The sequence below is a fragment of the Microcebus murinus genome, chromosome 1 (assembly GCF_040939455.1).
Source record: "Microcebus murinus isolate Inina chromosome 1, M.murinus_Inina_mat1.0, whole genome shotgun sequence".
Lineage (NCBI taxonomy): Eukaryota > Metazoa > Chordata > Mammalia > Primates > Cheirogaleidae > Microcebus > Microcebus murinus.
This window is the reverse complement of record NC_134104.1, coordinates 67637677-67652513: the sequence shown is the minus strand read 5'-3', so window position 1 is coordinate 67652513 and position 14837 is coordinate 67637677. Positions and strand designations below refer to the sequence as shown.

General features: G+C 34.5%; 1 protein-coding gene across 12 annotated transcripts in view; it reads left to right on the top strand.

Annotated features, from left to right (window-relative positions):
• Positions 1-14837, top strand: part of LRCH3 (leucine rich repeats and calponin homology domain containing 3) — a 118728-nt gene that overhangs the window by 64353 nt on the left and 39538 nt on the right. For 9 of the 12 annotated variants that reach the window (XM_076002435.1, XM_012780404.2, XM_012780400.2 and 6 more), the window contains exons 5-9: positions 2242-2378; positions 4311-4420; positions 9396-9489; positions 10513-10633; positions 13745-13893. In XM_076002435.1, the coding sequence (XP_075858550.1) occupies positions 2242-2378; positions 4311-4420; positions 9396-9489; positions 10513-10633; positions 13745-13893 (611 nt within the window). The remainder of the gene's footprint in view (positions 1-2241; positions 2379-4310; positions 4421-9395; positions 9490-10512; positions 10634-13744; positions 13894-14837) is intronic. The other 3 variants (XM_012780409.2, XM_012780407.2, XM_012780401.2) reach the window with 1 other exon arrangement.

Sequence of the window (14837 nt, the reverse complement as noted above, 5' to 3'; positions counted from 1 at the left end):
TAATATTCCCCTGCTCCAAACCTCCTCCACCCCAGTTTCAGTGGCCAGAAGTATTCATATCTACCTTTATTAAACTCCTTTGCCTCTTTCCACTGGTGTTTGCTGACTTATTTCTAATTGCTTTTAAAGCTATTGCTGGATTTGGCAACTTTGACACTTATATCAACTTTCTATTATGATAGATGAGGATTTGATTTCCTTACACTATCACCTATACTGTCACTTCTCTCCTTCCATTTTCTTAGTGTAGTTTTATCACAACTTTTATTACATAATTATTCAGTGTTTACTGTAATTATATATGTATTGTTCCATGCCAATTCAAGTGATACACTGTGATTTTATTTCCTTTCTTGTTGTTGTCTTCTAGAGTTAATAATTTCTCATTCTTTTAATTTACTTTTTTTAAAATAAATGTATCTATAGTTAACCAGCTTTTCCAGCACTCTTCTTAGTCAAACCAATCAGGTTACCTATCAAGTTTTTTTTCCCTGTGTATCTCCCTTGCTGAGCCTTTTTCTTTCTCTTGTGATCATGGGTGGTGGTTCTCTAGTGTTGCTGCTCAGCTTGCTTTCTTCTGTGTTGAATACTCTGATTCCTGGACTCTGGATTTTCCTTTCTTAATTTACTCCCTGTTTTGGCAGAGCACATCTTCTAGTAGTTTCCTGAGAACATCTAATGGGAGAACATTTTTTTGAAACCTCACTTGAAAAGAAATATCTTTTGTTCTGTGTTCAACCTTATTAATAATTTGATTATAAATTCTAGATTGAAAACTGTTTTCTCAGGATTTTTAGGTCTTTTTTCACTTTTAACTGTCAGTGCTAAAAATTGATAGTTGAAAATATGCCATTCATTCCTAATCCCAGTCCTTCATGAGCAATTTTTTGTCTCTGGAAGATTTTAAGGTCTTTCCTGTTTTTCTGCTGCTCTGAAATTTTATGATACTGTGGCATAGTATGAGTTGTCTTAATTTAATGTATTGGATACTTGCTGGGCATCTTTCCAAACCAGAGATTCATATCCTTCATTTTGGTAAATTATATCTCTTTTTGATATTAATAATTTCCTCTTTTCTGTTTTCTCTGTGCTCCTTCTGGATTTTTTTTTATTTGGATGTTAGACCTCTTTGATCTTGTGCTTTTTCTTATCTTTTTTATTGTTCACTTCTTTTGTTATTTTTACCCTATGGTAAAATAGTTCCAACCATTTACATTCCAACCATTCTGAATTTTTAATTTCTGCTGTCATATTTTTCATTCTAAGAATTCTTGTTATTCTGTGATTTTTTAAAAAAAATCCCTTTTATGTTTTAGTGATTCATAACTAAAGCTAAAGATCTCTCTGAAACTAAAGATATTAATTCTAAAGCTTTTCAAATTTTTCTTCTACTTCCTTTATATTACCTGTTTCTTCTGAGTTCCATTTTTTGGTTGGTTAGTTGGTTTTGATTTCTGTCTTCCATGTTAGAGACTTCTCTAAATGTCTGTGGATCATATACTTCCTGTATATAGCCGACTAGAAGTTCTGAATATACTGGCAAAAATTGTATAATGGTAATTAAGCAGCAAGCTGGGTATTTTATTAGAGGAAACTCTGTATCAACATCGAAAGTCCTTTTATAGGGATCTGTATAGTTTCTCCAGAGACAGATGCTCCATTTCTTCTACATTATTGTGTGCATTCCTAACTACTGGCATTCAAGAACTAAGGATGTGGTAGGATGGAATGGGAAGGTGCTGAAGTCTTGACATTAAGTGTATAGATTTCCACTTTTCTCCTCCATTTTTAATTTGCAACTCATCCTGACTTTCCATTGTGCCTGGGGTTCCTGAGTTCAGAGTGTTTTCAATTCAATTTCACTAGAGAATAACTTGCTGACTCCTGGAGAGATTGTAGAAGGGTATTTCCCCAGCTGTGTGAGTTGGGGTTGGAGACCTAGACATCTGTTCTTTATGTAACCGTCGACACTAATCCTTTTGTTACCCGTACCTTTTTGTGGCATCAGAGCCTCCAGCTTCTGAGACTTTTCTATAGTTCTATGAGGGATCAAACTACTTGCATTTTATGAGTGTTCCTATCTATAGGCAACTAGAGTTTATTTTATACCTCTTTGCTGCCAGTTAATCACTAAGAGAGAATGAAGGTAAATACCTATGTTAAATCCACCATATTTAACTAGAAGCTTTTGTAAAATTGTCTAGCTTTAAAATATTATTAATTGTTAATTTCCACATGCAGAGCTGGCAGAGTTGCCTTTGATACGGTTAGACTTCTCCTGCAATAAAATTACAACAATCCCTGTTTGTTATCGGAACCTCAGGCACCTACAGATGATCACCCTAGATAACAATCCACTACAGTCACCTCCTGCACAGGTAAACCATAATTGAAGTATTCTATGGACAGTTTTTGGACAAAGGATGAAATTTAAAATTTGATTATGTGCATTTATCTTTCTGTTAGAAAATGAGTTCTTTTAAAATAAAATCACACACGTACGTATTCTTTAGAATGGAATAAAAGATAGGATGAAAGATAGGTGATGCAGGGAGCTCTCTAAACCTCCTGGTTCTGAGTGCTACCCATAAAACAAAACAAAAAAGATGGGTGATCTTTCCAGAAGTGTTTTTACTTTCACTGAATTGATATTTTTTTTAAATTGAGGAATTCTTCCTAAATTTTTATCTAATAAAATTTCAGTTAATTTCTTTCTTAAATTTTCTCTAGTAAAATTTGATTATATATAACATAAATGCTAGAGACAAATGAAAATACTCAGCTTTCAGAGCTAAAGATTATCAGTGCATTTCTTCTTCTGACCATTGTTATACTTTCTTAGTTTCTAAAATCATAAGTTTCAGGCTGGGCATGGTGGCTCACGCCTGTAATCCTAGCACTCTGGGAGGCCGGGGCGGGCAGATTGCTCCAGGTCAGGAGTTTGAAACCAGCCTGAGCAAGAGCAAGACCCCATCTCTACTAAAAATAGAAAGAAATTAATTGGCCAACTAATATATATAGAAAAAATTAGCCAGGCATGGCTACTCGGGAGGCTGAGGCAGTAGGATTGCTTGAGCCCAGGAGATTGAGGTTGCTGTGAGCTAGGCTGACGCCACGGCACTCACTCTAGCCTGGGCAACAAAGCAAGACTCTGTCTCAAAAAAATTAATAAATAAATAAAATCATAAGTTTCTCATTTAGCCAGTGTGGTCATTTGTTTATCAATGAAGCTATTTAGTAATAAAGTAATTTATAAGGTAGGTTTACATATACATTCTAGATACCCTACAGTCTGTAAATTTTCTCTAACCCATACTTTTCCCTGTAGCTCTTTTTTATTTTTTTTTATTTATTTATTTTTTGAGACAGAGTCTCACTTTGTTGCACAGGCTAGAGTGAGTGCTGTAGCATCAGCCTAGCTCACAGCAACCTCAAACTCCTAGGCTCAAGCAATCCTCCTGCCTTAGCCTCCCGAGTAGCTGGGACTACAGGCATGCACTGCCATGCCCAGCTAATTTTTTTTTCTATATATATTAGTTGGCCAATTAATTTCTTTCTATTTATAGTAGAGATGGGGTCTCACTCTTGCTCAGGCTGGTTTCGAATTCCTGACCTCAAGCAATCCGCCCTCCTCGGCCTCCCAGAGTGCTAGGATTACAGGCGTGAGCCACCGCTGTAGCTCTTTTTTAATTCTGCAGTTTATTGATGATTTTATACAAGCATGTCATTATCTTTATGGCAACTATAAAACTTTATGAGTGAACTTTAACAATAGAAACATATGATAAGCCTGAAAAATTTATGTTTTGACTTCTGGGACAGGTAGCAGCAGAAATAGATATAACTAATATTTCATCATTTCCTGTTCTCTCTTACAGAAAGCAGTACAGAAAACATAATTGTCTATGATTATTGGATTCCTATAAACAAAAGTTGCCAAAATAATCTATTTGGGAAAAATGCTTTAAATCTCTGACTATGCATAATTAATTAGTGTGATAAGTTTGTTTGGTATTTGAACAGTGTTTGTAATCATAAATTATTTTGTTAGTGACTATAAAATATTATAGTGACTTATTAGTGACTATAAAATAAAAACTTGTATGTGTCATTTAAATACCTAAAATAACATTGAACTAAATAACATAATTTGTTGTTATAAGGATATTAGTTTTTTAATATTACTGTATATACTTGATAGACATGCCTTCTATCCCAATGTACATTTAGTAAAAAGCTAATTATAAAAAGGAACATACATATTTCAGTTGAGTAATAATTTGGTTATATTTATATGTTACTTCATTTAGATATGTATAAAAGGCAAAATCCACATATTTAAATACCTGAACATACAAGCTTGTAAGATTGCTCCAGATCTGCCAGATTATGATAGGAGACCCTTGGGTTTTGGCTCCTGGTAAGTATGTTCTATTCTTTTCTATAACATATTTTATCACATAGGAAATCAAATAAACTGGATCCTTAAATGTACCTGAATATTTGATTAAAAGAAAGTAACCTGTTTTAACATTCTTAATCTTGGAAGGCTCAAATTAAGTGTAAAATTGATTACCTAGATCTGACAAAGAGTAGTTCTAAGTCAGGGTTTCTAAACCTTGGCTCTGTTGACATTTCAGACCTGATAATTCTTTCTTGTGAAGGACTATCTTATACATTTTAATACATTTAGCAACATACCTGGCCTCTACCCGGGTATCAGATGCCAGTAGCACCTTCTAATGTGACAGAGATGTATCCAGACATTGCCAATGTCCCCTTGGGGGTGCCCCGGCTGAAAACCACTGGTCTGAGTGACTCAAATACTAACCTTAGCTCTGCTACTACTAACTAGCTATGGCAAGTCATTCAAATTTGGGGGGCTTCATTTTTACCACAGAGAGTGAAGAGGTTGGATTTGTTGGCTATTAATGTCACTTCAGGACTTTTTAGTCTGTGAATCCCTCAGCTGCATAACATGTGACATATAAGATCATCTACCTGGCAGTCCCACCCGTCTGGAACAATCTTAAGTAACAAGAATTAATTCGGCAAGATAGATGTCCCATTGCAAGTACAGTAGTGTTCATGTACTTTACTCAAAAGAGAACCCCTTAGGCCTTCTCTTAGAATCTGTTAAATTTTGCTTAAAAGCATAGTCCTAATAAGCTTGCTTCTCAGTTTCCTAGTCTAAAACAGATTTTAAAATTTTCATGTGGTAGTTTCTAAAAGCAGACATATTAACAAGTACTGATGCTTCTCAATTTATAATCGGGTTTTGGCCTATAAACCTGTTGAAAATATCCTAAGTCAAAAATGCATTTAATACACCTAACTACCAAACATCACAGCTTACCCTAGCATACCTTAAATGTGCTCTAAACACTTACATTAGCCTACAGCTGGACAAAATCATCTAACACAAAGCTTATTTTATTAATATAATAAAGTGTTATTGAATACCATACTGAAAATGAAAGACAGAATTGTTATATGGGTACTTGAAGTACCCATTCATTTCTAATAAATGTGTATTGTTTTCACACTATCCTAAAGTTGAAAAATAGTAAGTTGAACCATCGTAAGTCAGGGCCTATCTGTATAAAAATCAATTTCAGCTGCCCCACATGTGCCTGGGCAGGGCTGGGCAGTACATGCAGACCTCCCCCACTCCCTGGGTGGGAAGAAGAAGAAAATAAAATAATTTAAAAATTAAAGACAAAAATAAAAAAGAAGCTGGGTGAGGTGGCTCACATCTGTGATCCAAACAGTTAGAGAGGACAAGATAGGAGGATCTCTTGAGGCCAAGAGTTCAAGACCAGCCTGGCCAACATGGCAAGACCTTGTCTCTACAAAAAAAAAAAAAAGAAAGAAGGAAAAATTAGCCAGTTGTGGTGGCAGGTCCCTGTAGTCCCAGCAGTTGGGAAGGCTGAGGTGGGAGGATTGCCTGAGTTCAGGAGTTCAAGGCTGCAGTGATCTATGATTGTGCCACTGGCACTCCAGCCTGGGCAACAGATCGAGACCCTGTCTCAAAAAATATTAATAAGTAAATAAATGACAAATTATAAAAACTGACTTACATTCATATAGAGGTTTGGTTTGTTTTTAGTTGATATAAAGCTTTCACTTTGTGAAAGGCAGATGAATAGAAATCATTTATCTTCATTTTAGAAAGGTTAAGTAGTAAAACTGGTTCCTGTTCTGTAAAATCCAAGTACATTTCTTAGATTACCTGTACTTTAAACTCTGGTGCATTGTAACAGCATGATATTATAACTCATGAAAAAATTGTATATACAAACTATGTAAGAATATATGGAATTCAAAATTCAATACCAGAAGAACAATATTTTAAATTTGTATCATTGAAAGTTGCTTTTCAACTTAGGCAGCCTTATTAGATAAAATGTTAATAGACCATTTTTTAAAAATAGAATTTATCGTGTTTTAGATGTCTAATTAAGCTAACTTTTACAAGTATATTTAAGAATAAGCAAAAATTAAGGCCATAAAACTTAGAAATATAGAAGAATATCCATATTCTTCAAATCTGTCTATTGTGACCTGGGATTGGGAAGGATTTTTGAGACATAGAAAGCAATAACAATAAAAGAAAGAAATGATATATTAGATTTTATCAAAATTAAAAGCATTTACTCATGAAAAGAAAATGTTAAGAAAATGAATAGGCAAACCACAAAGTGGGATAAAATATTTGCAAAACATGTATGACAAAGGGCTTGAATCCAGAATATATCAAGAGTACCTGCAACTTAGTGATAGACAGCCCAATTGAAAAAGGGACAAAAGACTTGAACAGACACTTTACAGTTACAGAAATGGCCAGTAAGCACACAAAAAATGCTCACGTCATTAGTCATCATGGAAAGGCAAATTAAATCACAATTAGATATCACTGCACACCCACTAGAATGTTTAAAATTAAGAAGGCAGGTAACACCAAATGTTGGTGAGGATATGGAACAACCAGTATCATAAATTGCTTCTAGAAATGTAAAAATGGTACATCTACTTTAGCAGAATGGTTTGGCATTCTTTTTTTTTTTTAAAGCAGCTCTATTGAGGTATAATTTACAAACAATAAAACCTACCCATTTTAAGTGTAGACTTCATTAAGTTTTGGTATACAGATACAGTCATGAAACCACCAACATAATTGAGATATATAACATTTCCATCACCCTCTTGCCCCTTTACTGTTAGTTCTTTCCCTTTACCCCCAGCCCTAGACAGTCACTAATCTGCTTTCTGTCAGTGCAGTTTTGCCTTTTCTAGAATTTCATATAAATGGAATCAAACAGTATGTGACATTTTGTGTCTGGCTTCTTTTAGTTAGCAAACTATTTTTGAGGTTTATTGATACAAAAGATTTGAACAGACATTTAATAGAAGAAGATAATGTAAATGGCCAATAAGCCCACAAAAAGATACTCATCATCGTTCGTCAGAGACATACAAATTTTTTAACCACAGCAAGACAGTGAGACACTTTATACCCACCAAAATGGCTGAAATTAAAGACTTGACAACACAATTATTGGCAACTGGAACACATATATATTGCTGGTAGGAATGCAAAAGGGCATAGCTACTTTTGAAAACAAATTGGCAGTTTTATAAAAAGTTAAACCTACACTTATCATGTAACACTGCAGTCCCCAACCCCTGGGCCAAGAACATTATCAGTCTATGGTCTGTTGGGAACCGGGCTGCACAGCAGGAGGTGAGAGGGAGCAAGGGAAGCTTCATCTGTATTTATAGCTGCTCCCCACCACCACATAAGCACTGCCTCCTGTCAGATCAGTGGTGGCATTAGATTCTCATAGGAGTGCAAACCCTACCGTAAACTACGAACATGAGGGATCTAGGTTGCACACACCTTGTGAAAATCTAATACCTGATGATCTGAGAGCCGAGGCGGTAATACTAGTGCTGCTAGTATTACAGCTGCTGCAAATACAGATTATCATTAGCAGAGAAGTTTGCACAATAAATGTAATGTGTTTGAATCATCCCGAAACCATCCCCCCACCCCCATCCATGAGAGAATTGTCTTGCATGAAACTGGTCCTTGGTGCCAAAAAGGGTGGGAACCACTGAACCCTTTCGTTCTACTTGCAGGTATTTACCCAGAGTAATGAAAGCCAATCCATACAAAGAGTTGTTCACTAATGTACATGGCAGCTTTTTTCACAGTAGCCAAAATCTGGAAACATCCTAGATGTCTGTCAACAGAAAATGGATTTTCAAAATCGTACATTCATACGATAGAATGTTACTCAGCAATAAGAAGAATTGTAAAAACATTGTGAATCTCACTGATGTGATGCTGAGCAAAAAACAAAAACACAAAAACAGTTAAAAAGTACATATGATTCCATTTTTGTAAGTTCTAGAATAAGAAAAGTGAATTGTATTAGTTTTCTATGCTGCCATAACAAATTACCACAAATGTAGAGGCTTAAGCAACACAAATTTATTATCTTACAGTTGACATTGTCTTATTGGGCTAAAATTGAGATACTGGTAAGGCTGCATTTCTTTCTGTAGGCTCTGGGTAGGATGCATTTCCTTCCTTTTTCTGACTTGCAGAGGCTGTCTGCATTTCTTGGCCCATGGTCCCCTTCCTCCATCTTCAAGCCAACATCACATCACACTGACCTCCTCTTCTGCCTCTTCCACTTTTAAGGACTCTTGTGATTACATTGAGCCTGTTCTAACATTCCAGGATATTCTCCCTATTTTGAAGTCAGCTGATTAGCAACCTTATTTTTATCTTCAACCTTAATTCCCCTTTGCAATGTAAAGTAACATACTCAAAGGTTTCAGGGCTTAGGTCATGGACATCTTTGGGGACCATTATTCAGCCTTCCACGCTAATCTAAAGTGAAAAAAATCAGACAGTGTTTGTCTCTGAGAAGCACGTAGTTGTAGAATCAGAGGAATTAACTGAGAAAGGATACACAGAACTTTCTGACAAAGTAGAAATGTCCTATATCATGATAGAGTTGTCAGAATCATACAGCTAAGAAGTATACATTTCAATGTATGTAAATTTTACCTCAAAAAAGAGTACTGTTAAAAGTAAAAACAATTGAGGGGGCATGGGGAATGGATGGAGGCATAGATGAAAGAAAAATTGCAGAATTGTGATATTTTTGAAGTTGGATAGTGAGTACACGGGGGCTCCTATTCTGCTTGCTTTGTTCTGTTTGAAATTTTTCATATTAAAAAGTTAAAAGAATTCCCACTTAGTTCTAACAGTTAAGTGAGTAAGTGCCATGAGAATGTTTATTAGTAAAATTGTATGTTTTATTTCAAATATTAATTTTTAAAATATCAAACTTTGTGGTAACAAAGTATCTTTTTGGCAGCCATGAAGAACTATACTCAAGTCGCCCTTATGGAGCCCTTGATTCAGGTTTCAATAGTGTGGACAGTGGTGATAAGAGATGGTCAGGGAATGAAGTAAGTGTTTCTTCTATTCCACAAGTTACAACTCTTGATTAAGAGAAGATAAAATGATGAAAATGGAAAGTGTCTTAATTGGATTTAATTCCTTATTACATAAAATATAGAAAAGTCAAGGGAGGGGAAAAAATCCCACGTAGTCCCTACCACCAAAACTGGTATTCTGTTTCTTTACCATCTTTTTATCATGTATATTTTTACATGTTTGTTACATCATAGTCTCATATAAATTGTTTCATATCCTAAAAAGCCAAACAGGAGCTGAGCCAGATAAAACTGAAGCCTAAATTTGAGGGGCTGGGTAATCTTGAGCGGAGGTGGTAGAAGGAGTGCTAGCTAATATGTGAGAAAACGGGACTATAGGCTGATGGGAAAGGAGATGAGAACCTTAGTGAAGAATATCCATATGCTGAAGATAAATAATTTCCTAGCTAATTATATCATTTTTCTGTTTTATTTAATTATTGGCATTATGTTTTCTGCTTTTTAAAATTACTTTGGTATAATATTTTAGCTATAAATTGGGTTAAATTTTTAAATAAGCTTCTGTTAACAAGGCTGATAACCTACCATTTATAACATTGTTTCATTGGGAGTCCAAAGCAAATTAATTTTAGACCACAGCTCATTTGTAATTTGGAACTGCTTCTGTATGTACAGTGTCTGGTTGGGTGTGCACATGAGTGTGGCTATGTCCATACAGGCGTAGATGTAGATACTTTAAGTCCATATATATATTCTCTTTATAAAGTCTTGAATACCCTTCTGTTTCTTCTTTTTGTTAATTGTGGTAAGATATATATAACATAAAGTTTACCATTTTAACCATTTTTAAGTTTATATTTTCAGTTACATTAAATACATTCTCATTGTGCATCCATCACCACTGTCCATCTCCAGAACTTTTTTGTTTCTTCTTAAATATAAATTTCAATGCCTTTATATTGTACCCATATTTTAAATGCTTGCATTGTCTAAAATTTGAAATGATTTTTTTAATGTTTGTTCTACTTTTTTAAGCCTACAGATGAATTTTCAGATCTGCCTCTTAGAGTAGCAGAGATTACTAAAGAGCAAAGACTACGAAGAGAAAGCCAGTACCAAGAGAATCGCAACAGTTTAGTAGTAACAAATGGTGGAGGTAAACATGATTCTCATGACATATAAAGTCTTTATAATCACTTAACTTTTTTAAAGTGATCCTTTTCACATCCACTCCTTTTATGTATCTATGGCTTCTTCACTCTTAAAGACTTTTCATATATTATTGAAAAAAATAATTTTCTACTGGAAACCTCTATGTTTTCGGGCTTGCAGTTAAAATACAATGTTTCTTCCTTATTTTTATTTTGGGAGAAAACTTTATTACAGACAGTTCACCTGGAGTAGATCATTACTAATCTTGATTTAGCCATGATCTTCTTTTGAAGTACCATTTTCCCTTTTTAAGATTCCTGTTTTGGTCATTGTTTGATCTCTTTCAGGAATTCAGTGCACCTCCTAGTGTTTACCTTTTCTTTCATCTGGAATTATGCTCTTTTAAGGGCATCTGAATCCCAATATTCCTTATTCTGACATTTAAAAATTTGTAAGATTTTTTTTTTTAATAGTTTATTAACAAGCAGAGCTGTTTCTGCTTCCCTGTACTTCTGAAGCAGACTTTTGATTTTAGCATTCCATTCTATGTTGCTTTAGTTTGAATTATCAAATTTTAATGTTTAAATGTTTAGGACCAGTTAGAAGGGAGAAATGATTGATTTTCAGAAATCCATTATTTCTCTGAGAAGACCTTTCATCTCTAAATGATGATTTCAATTAAGTATTTTTGCTATTTTTTCTTTTTCTTACCATCTCATATTCTTCTTTACTCCTGTCACTTAACATAACATTCACATTTCAGTAGTTTTCTTTTAAATTTTCCTCTCATATGAGATATATTTCCCCAATGATTTGTTTAAGACTTTTAATAAGGACACTTTAAGACTTTATTAAATAATGTCTAGATCTATGATGTTCAGTATGGTAGCCACTGGCCACATGTGGATATTGCACATTTGAAATGTGGCTTTCTGAATTGAGAAGTACTCTGTAAGTATAAAATACAAATCAGATTTTGAAGACTTCATGTGAAAAAAAGAATATAAAGTATCTGGCCAGGTGAAATGGCTCATGCCAGTAATCCCAGCACTTTGGGAGGCCAAGGTGGGAGAATAGCTTGGGGCTAGGAGTTCAAAACCTGCCTGGATAATATAGCAAGATCCCATCTATTAAAAAAGTAAAAAAATTAGCCAGACATGTTGGTACACAGTGGCTGAGACAGGAGGATCGCTTGAGTCCAGGAGTTTGAGGCTGCAGTGAGCTATGATTGATTGCGCCACTGCACTCCAGCCTGATCAACAAAACAAGGCCCTGTCTCTTAAAATTAAAAAAAGTGGCAATATGTTGTATTGATTATATGTTGAAATGATATTTAGAGGTATTGGACAAAATAAAATGTATTAAAATTAATACTACTATTTTTTTTTTTTACTTTTTCTAAAAATGTGGCTGCTAGGCCAGCCATGATCACTCAACACTTTGGGAGGCTTAGGCAGGAGTATTACTTCAGGCTGGAGTTCAAGACCAGTTTGGGCAATATAGTGAGATACCTATCTCTTTAAAAAAGAAAAAAAACAAAGTGGCTACTAGAAAATTTTAAATTACATATGTGGTTCACTTTCGTGGTTTACATTCCTTTTCTCTTGGTCCACACTGGTCTAAATAGTATGAAGAAGTGATATTGCTTTCTTGGAAAATGGTAATAATATAAACCATTTATTTAGTCAGACAAATTGTAGCACATCGAAAAAATGCATTTGTGTACCTGGTTTCTAATGTGGATGTAGACTTATCACCCTTTCCTCATGTTTAGCTATTAATAAAACTAATAAACTAAAAATTCATTTTTTTATATTAATTGCAGTTATGGAATTATTTAGAAATAATTGAATCAGAAGATGAAATTGAGAAATAGACCTCCAAATTCACTGTTCCAGCAACTGCATCTTTCTCAAGGTGAAATTGAGAAATAGACCTCCAAATTCACTGTTCTAGCAACTGCAACTTTAGTCTGTAGAACATCATAAAATAATGGGCTAGAATCTCTGGAGAAACCATTTTAGTAGTAAGTTGTTTTTTCTAGTGTGTCATTTTAAGTAGCTATTAAAATAATTACTTTAAAACTTAAAAATGGGCATTCTAAAACTTACTATATGAAACAATGTGCTATATCTTATTTATATGCTTTTCCTCGCCCTAAAGCTTCTTTTTTTTTTGAGACAGAGTCTTGTCTTACTCTGTCACTCCAGCTAGAAAGCAATGACGTCATCATAGGTCTCTGCAACCTCAAACTCCTGGGCTCAAGGGATCCTCTTACCTCAGCCTACCAGGTAGCTGGGACTACAGGCACATGCCATGACACCCAGCTAATTTTTCTATTTTTAGTAGAGACGGGGTCTCACTCTTGCTCGGGCTGGTCTCCTCCGGCCTCGGCCTCCCAGAGTGCTGGGATTACAGGTGTGAGTCACTGTGCCCAGCCCACTCTGAAACATTTTGAGAAGAAAGAATTCCTTAATGGTTCCCTTCCAAACACATACTATTGCAGAATATCTATAATGCTGACCTCTAGTAAATAATTTTCTAAATAGGAAAATCTTTGTTTCGATCACAGTTTTCAAAAAAAATTTAATTGATGACAGTTACATGAAGGGAAATATAGAAGTTGAGAAACTATTTCTTTCCAACTCCAGTTTATTCCTACCTTTTCTCTCTTTTTTTTTTATTGCCTTTTACTTTCTTTTCATTTGACTGTTAGGTTTCTATCTCCCATCTTTTCAAAGAAATATTATTAAACTCAAAACCCAAAACATGAAGTTGTAAAGGAAGATGCACCTTTCAGTCTTTAAAAAGGAATCTTCCTCTCTCTTTGTCTCACAAACTCAAACTGTCTTATTTAAAACTGTAAGGATCTGTCCAAAGAAAAAAGAAATGTTAGAGGTCCATATTTCAATAATTATCAGCAATTACTGCATTCTTTAGAGAATTAGGACTAAGGGTTTCTGGACTAAAAAATAAAGGCTTATGTAATTTAAACTTTTTATCATTCCTCTCACTTTCAGAGTAGAAAATATTAGGGAAAAGGAGAGAATATAACTTAATGTCTTTTACTGGCTGTCTAATTTGAGTGTTATTTCTGTGTGTGTGTGTTGTACAGTGGAACATGATCTGGAGCAGATTGACTACATTGACAGCTGTACTGCAGAAGAAGAAGAGGAGGAGGTGAGACAGCCCAAGGGCCTGGACTCAGACAGCCTTAGTTCACAGTTTATGGCATATATTGAACAACGGCGAATCTCTCATGAGGTAGTACACACATTTAAGCCTAACTATGTTGCTATCCCCTGGTAAAAATAATTCATGATAGTCTAAATTTCTGTCATATCAGTGATTTGTTGGTTTATGCCTAATTATTTTATGTTGTCTTCCAATGTCAATCCCGAATTTTTCAGATTTATGCAGAAAAATTGGACAGTATTCTCAAGTAGGGTTTAGGTTTATTTTTCAAATGAGAAAGCAAAGTTCAAAATTTCAAAGAAGGAATAAAAGAAGTCCTAAGAGTAATCTAAAGCCTTTGGAATATATAATCTAAAGCCTTTGGAATCTAAATCCTTTGCTTTGGAAAGCAAAGGAATATGATATTTTTCATTATTGTTTTTATTGCTATATTATTGTTTCTAACTGATAAATTATACTTTGATCAGTAATTAAGAATTAAACCAAAAAGTTTACTTTTAGGGCAACATACAAACAATCATAGAATTTTTATAATAAGCTTAAGTATGTTGGAGCTTTTATGCTAAGTCACACACAATATAAATTGTTTGCTATTAAAATTCTTGGGTGTCTCTTATAGTAGAGCATTGAATTGCTTTAGAAAACAAATGAGCATTCAGCCTACTGTAGAATCTCTGCCAATTCCCCAAGGATCTCAAATAGAATAGCATTCTTCAATATATCTAGTCAGCATAATAAATTGGCCCCACTTTAGTGTTTGTGATGTTGATGTCTGGAGTTGGTCCCAGGCTCTGAGCAGAGGTTATTTGAGAAACACTTGGGTCCTTTTTGGAGAATGATGTATTTAGCTTTTAGAAATAGAGAATAATCACTTGTGGGATATTGTAGAGTGATATTATCATTCTTTTTTTTAAAAAAAAAAAAAAACCTTTGATTTTCCTGTCTGAAGGCTTTTAAACACAGTGTTTTTTGTTGGTGTTCTGAAGACACTCTTATATTTAAAGTTGGACAAA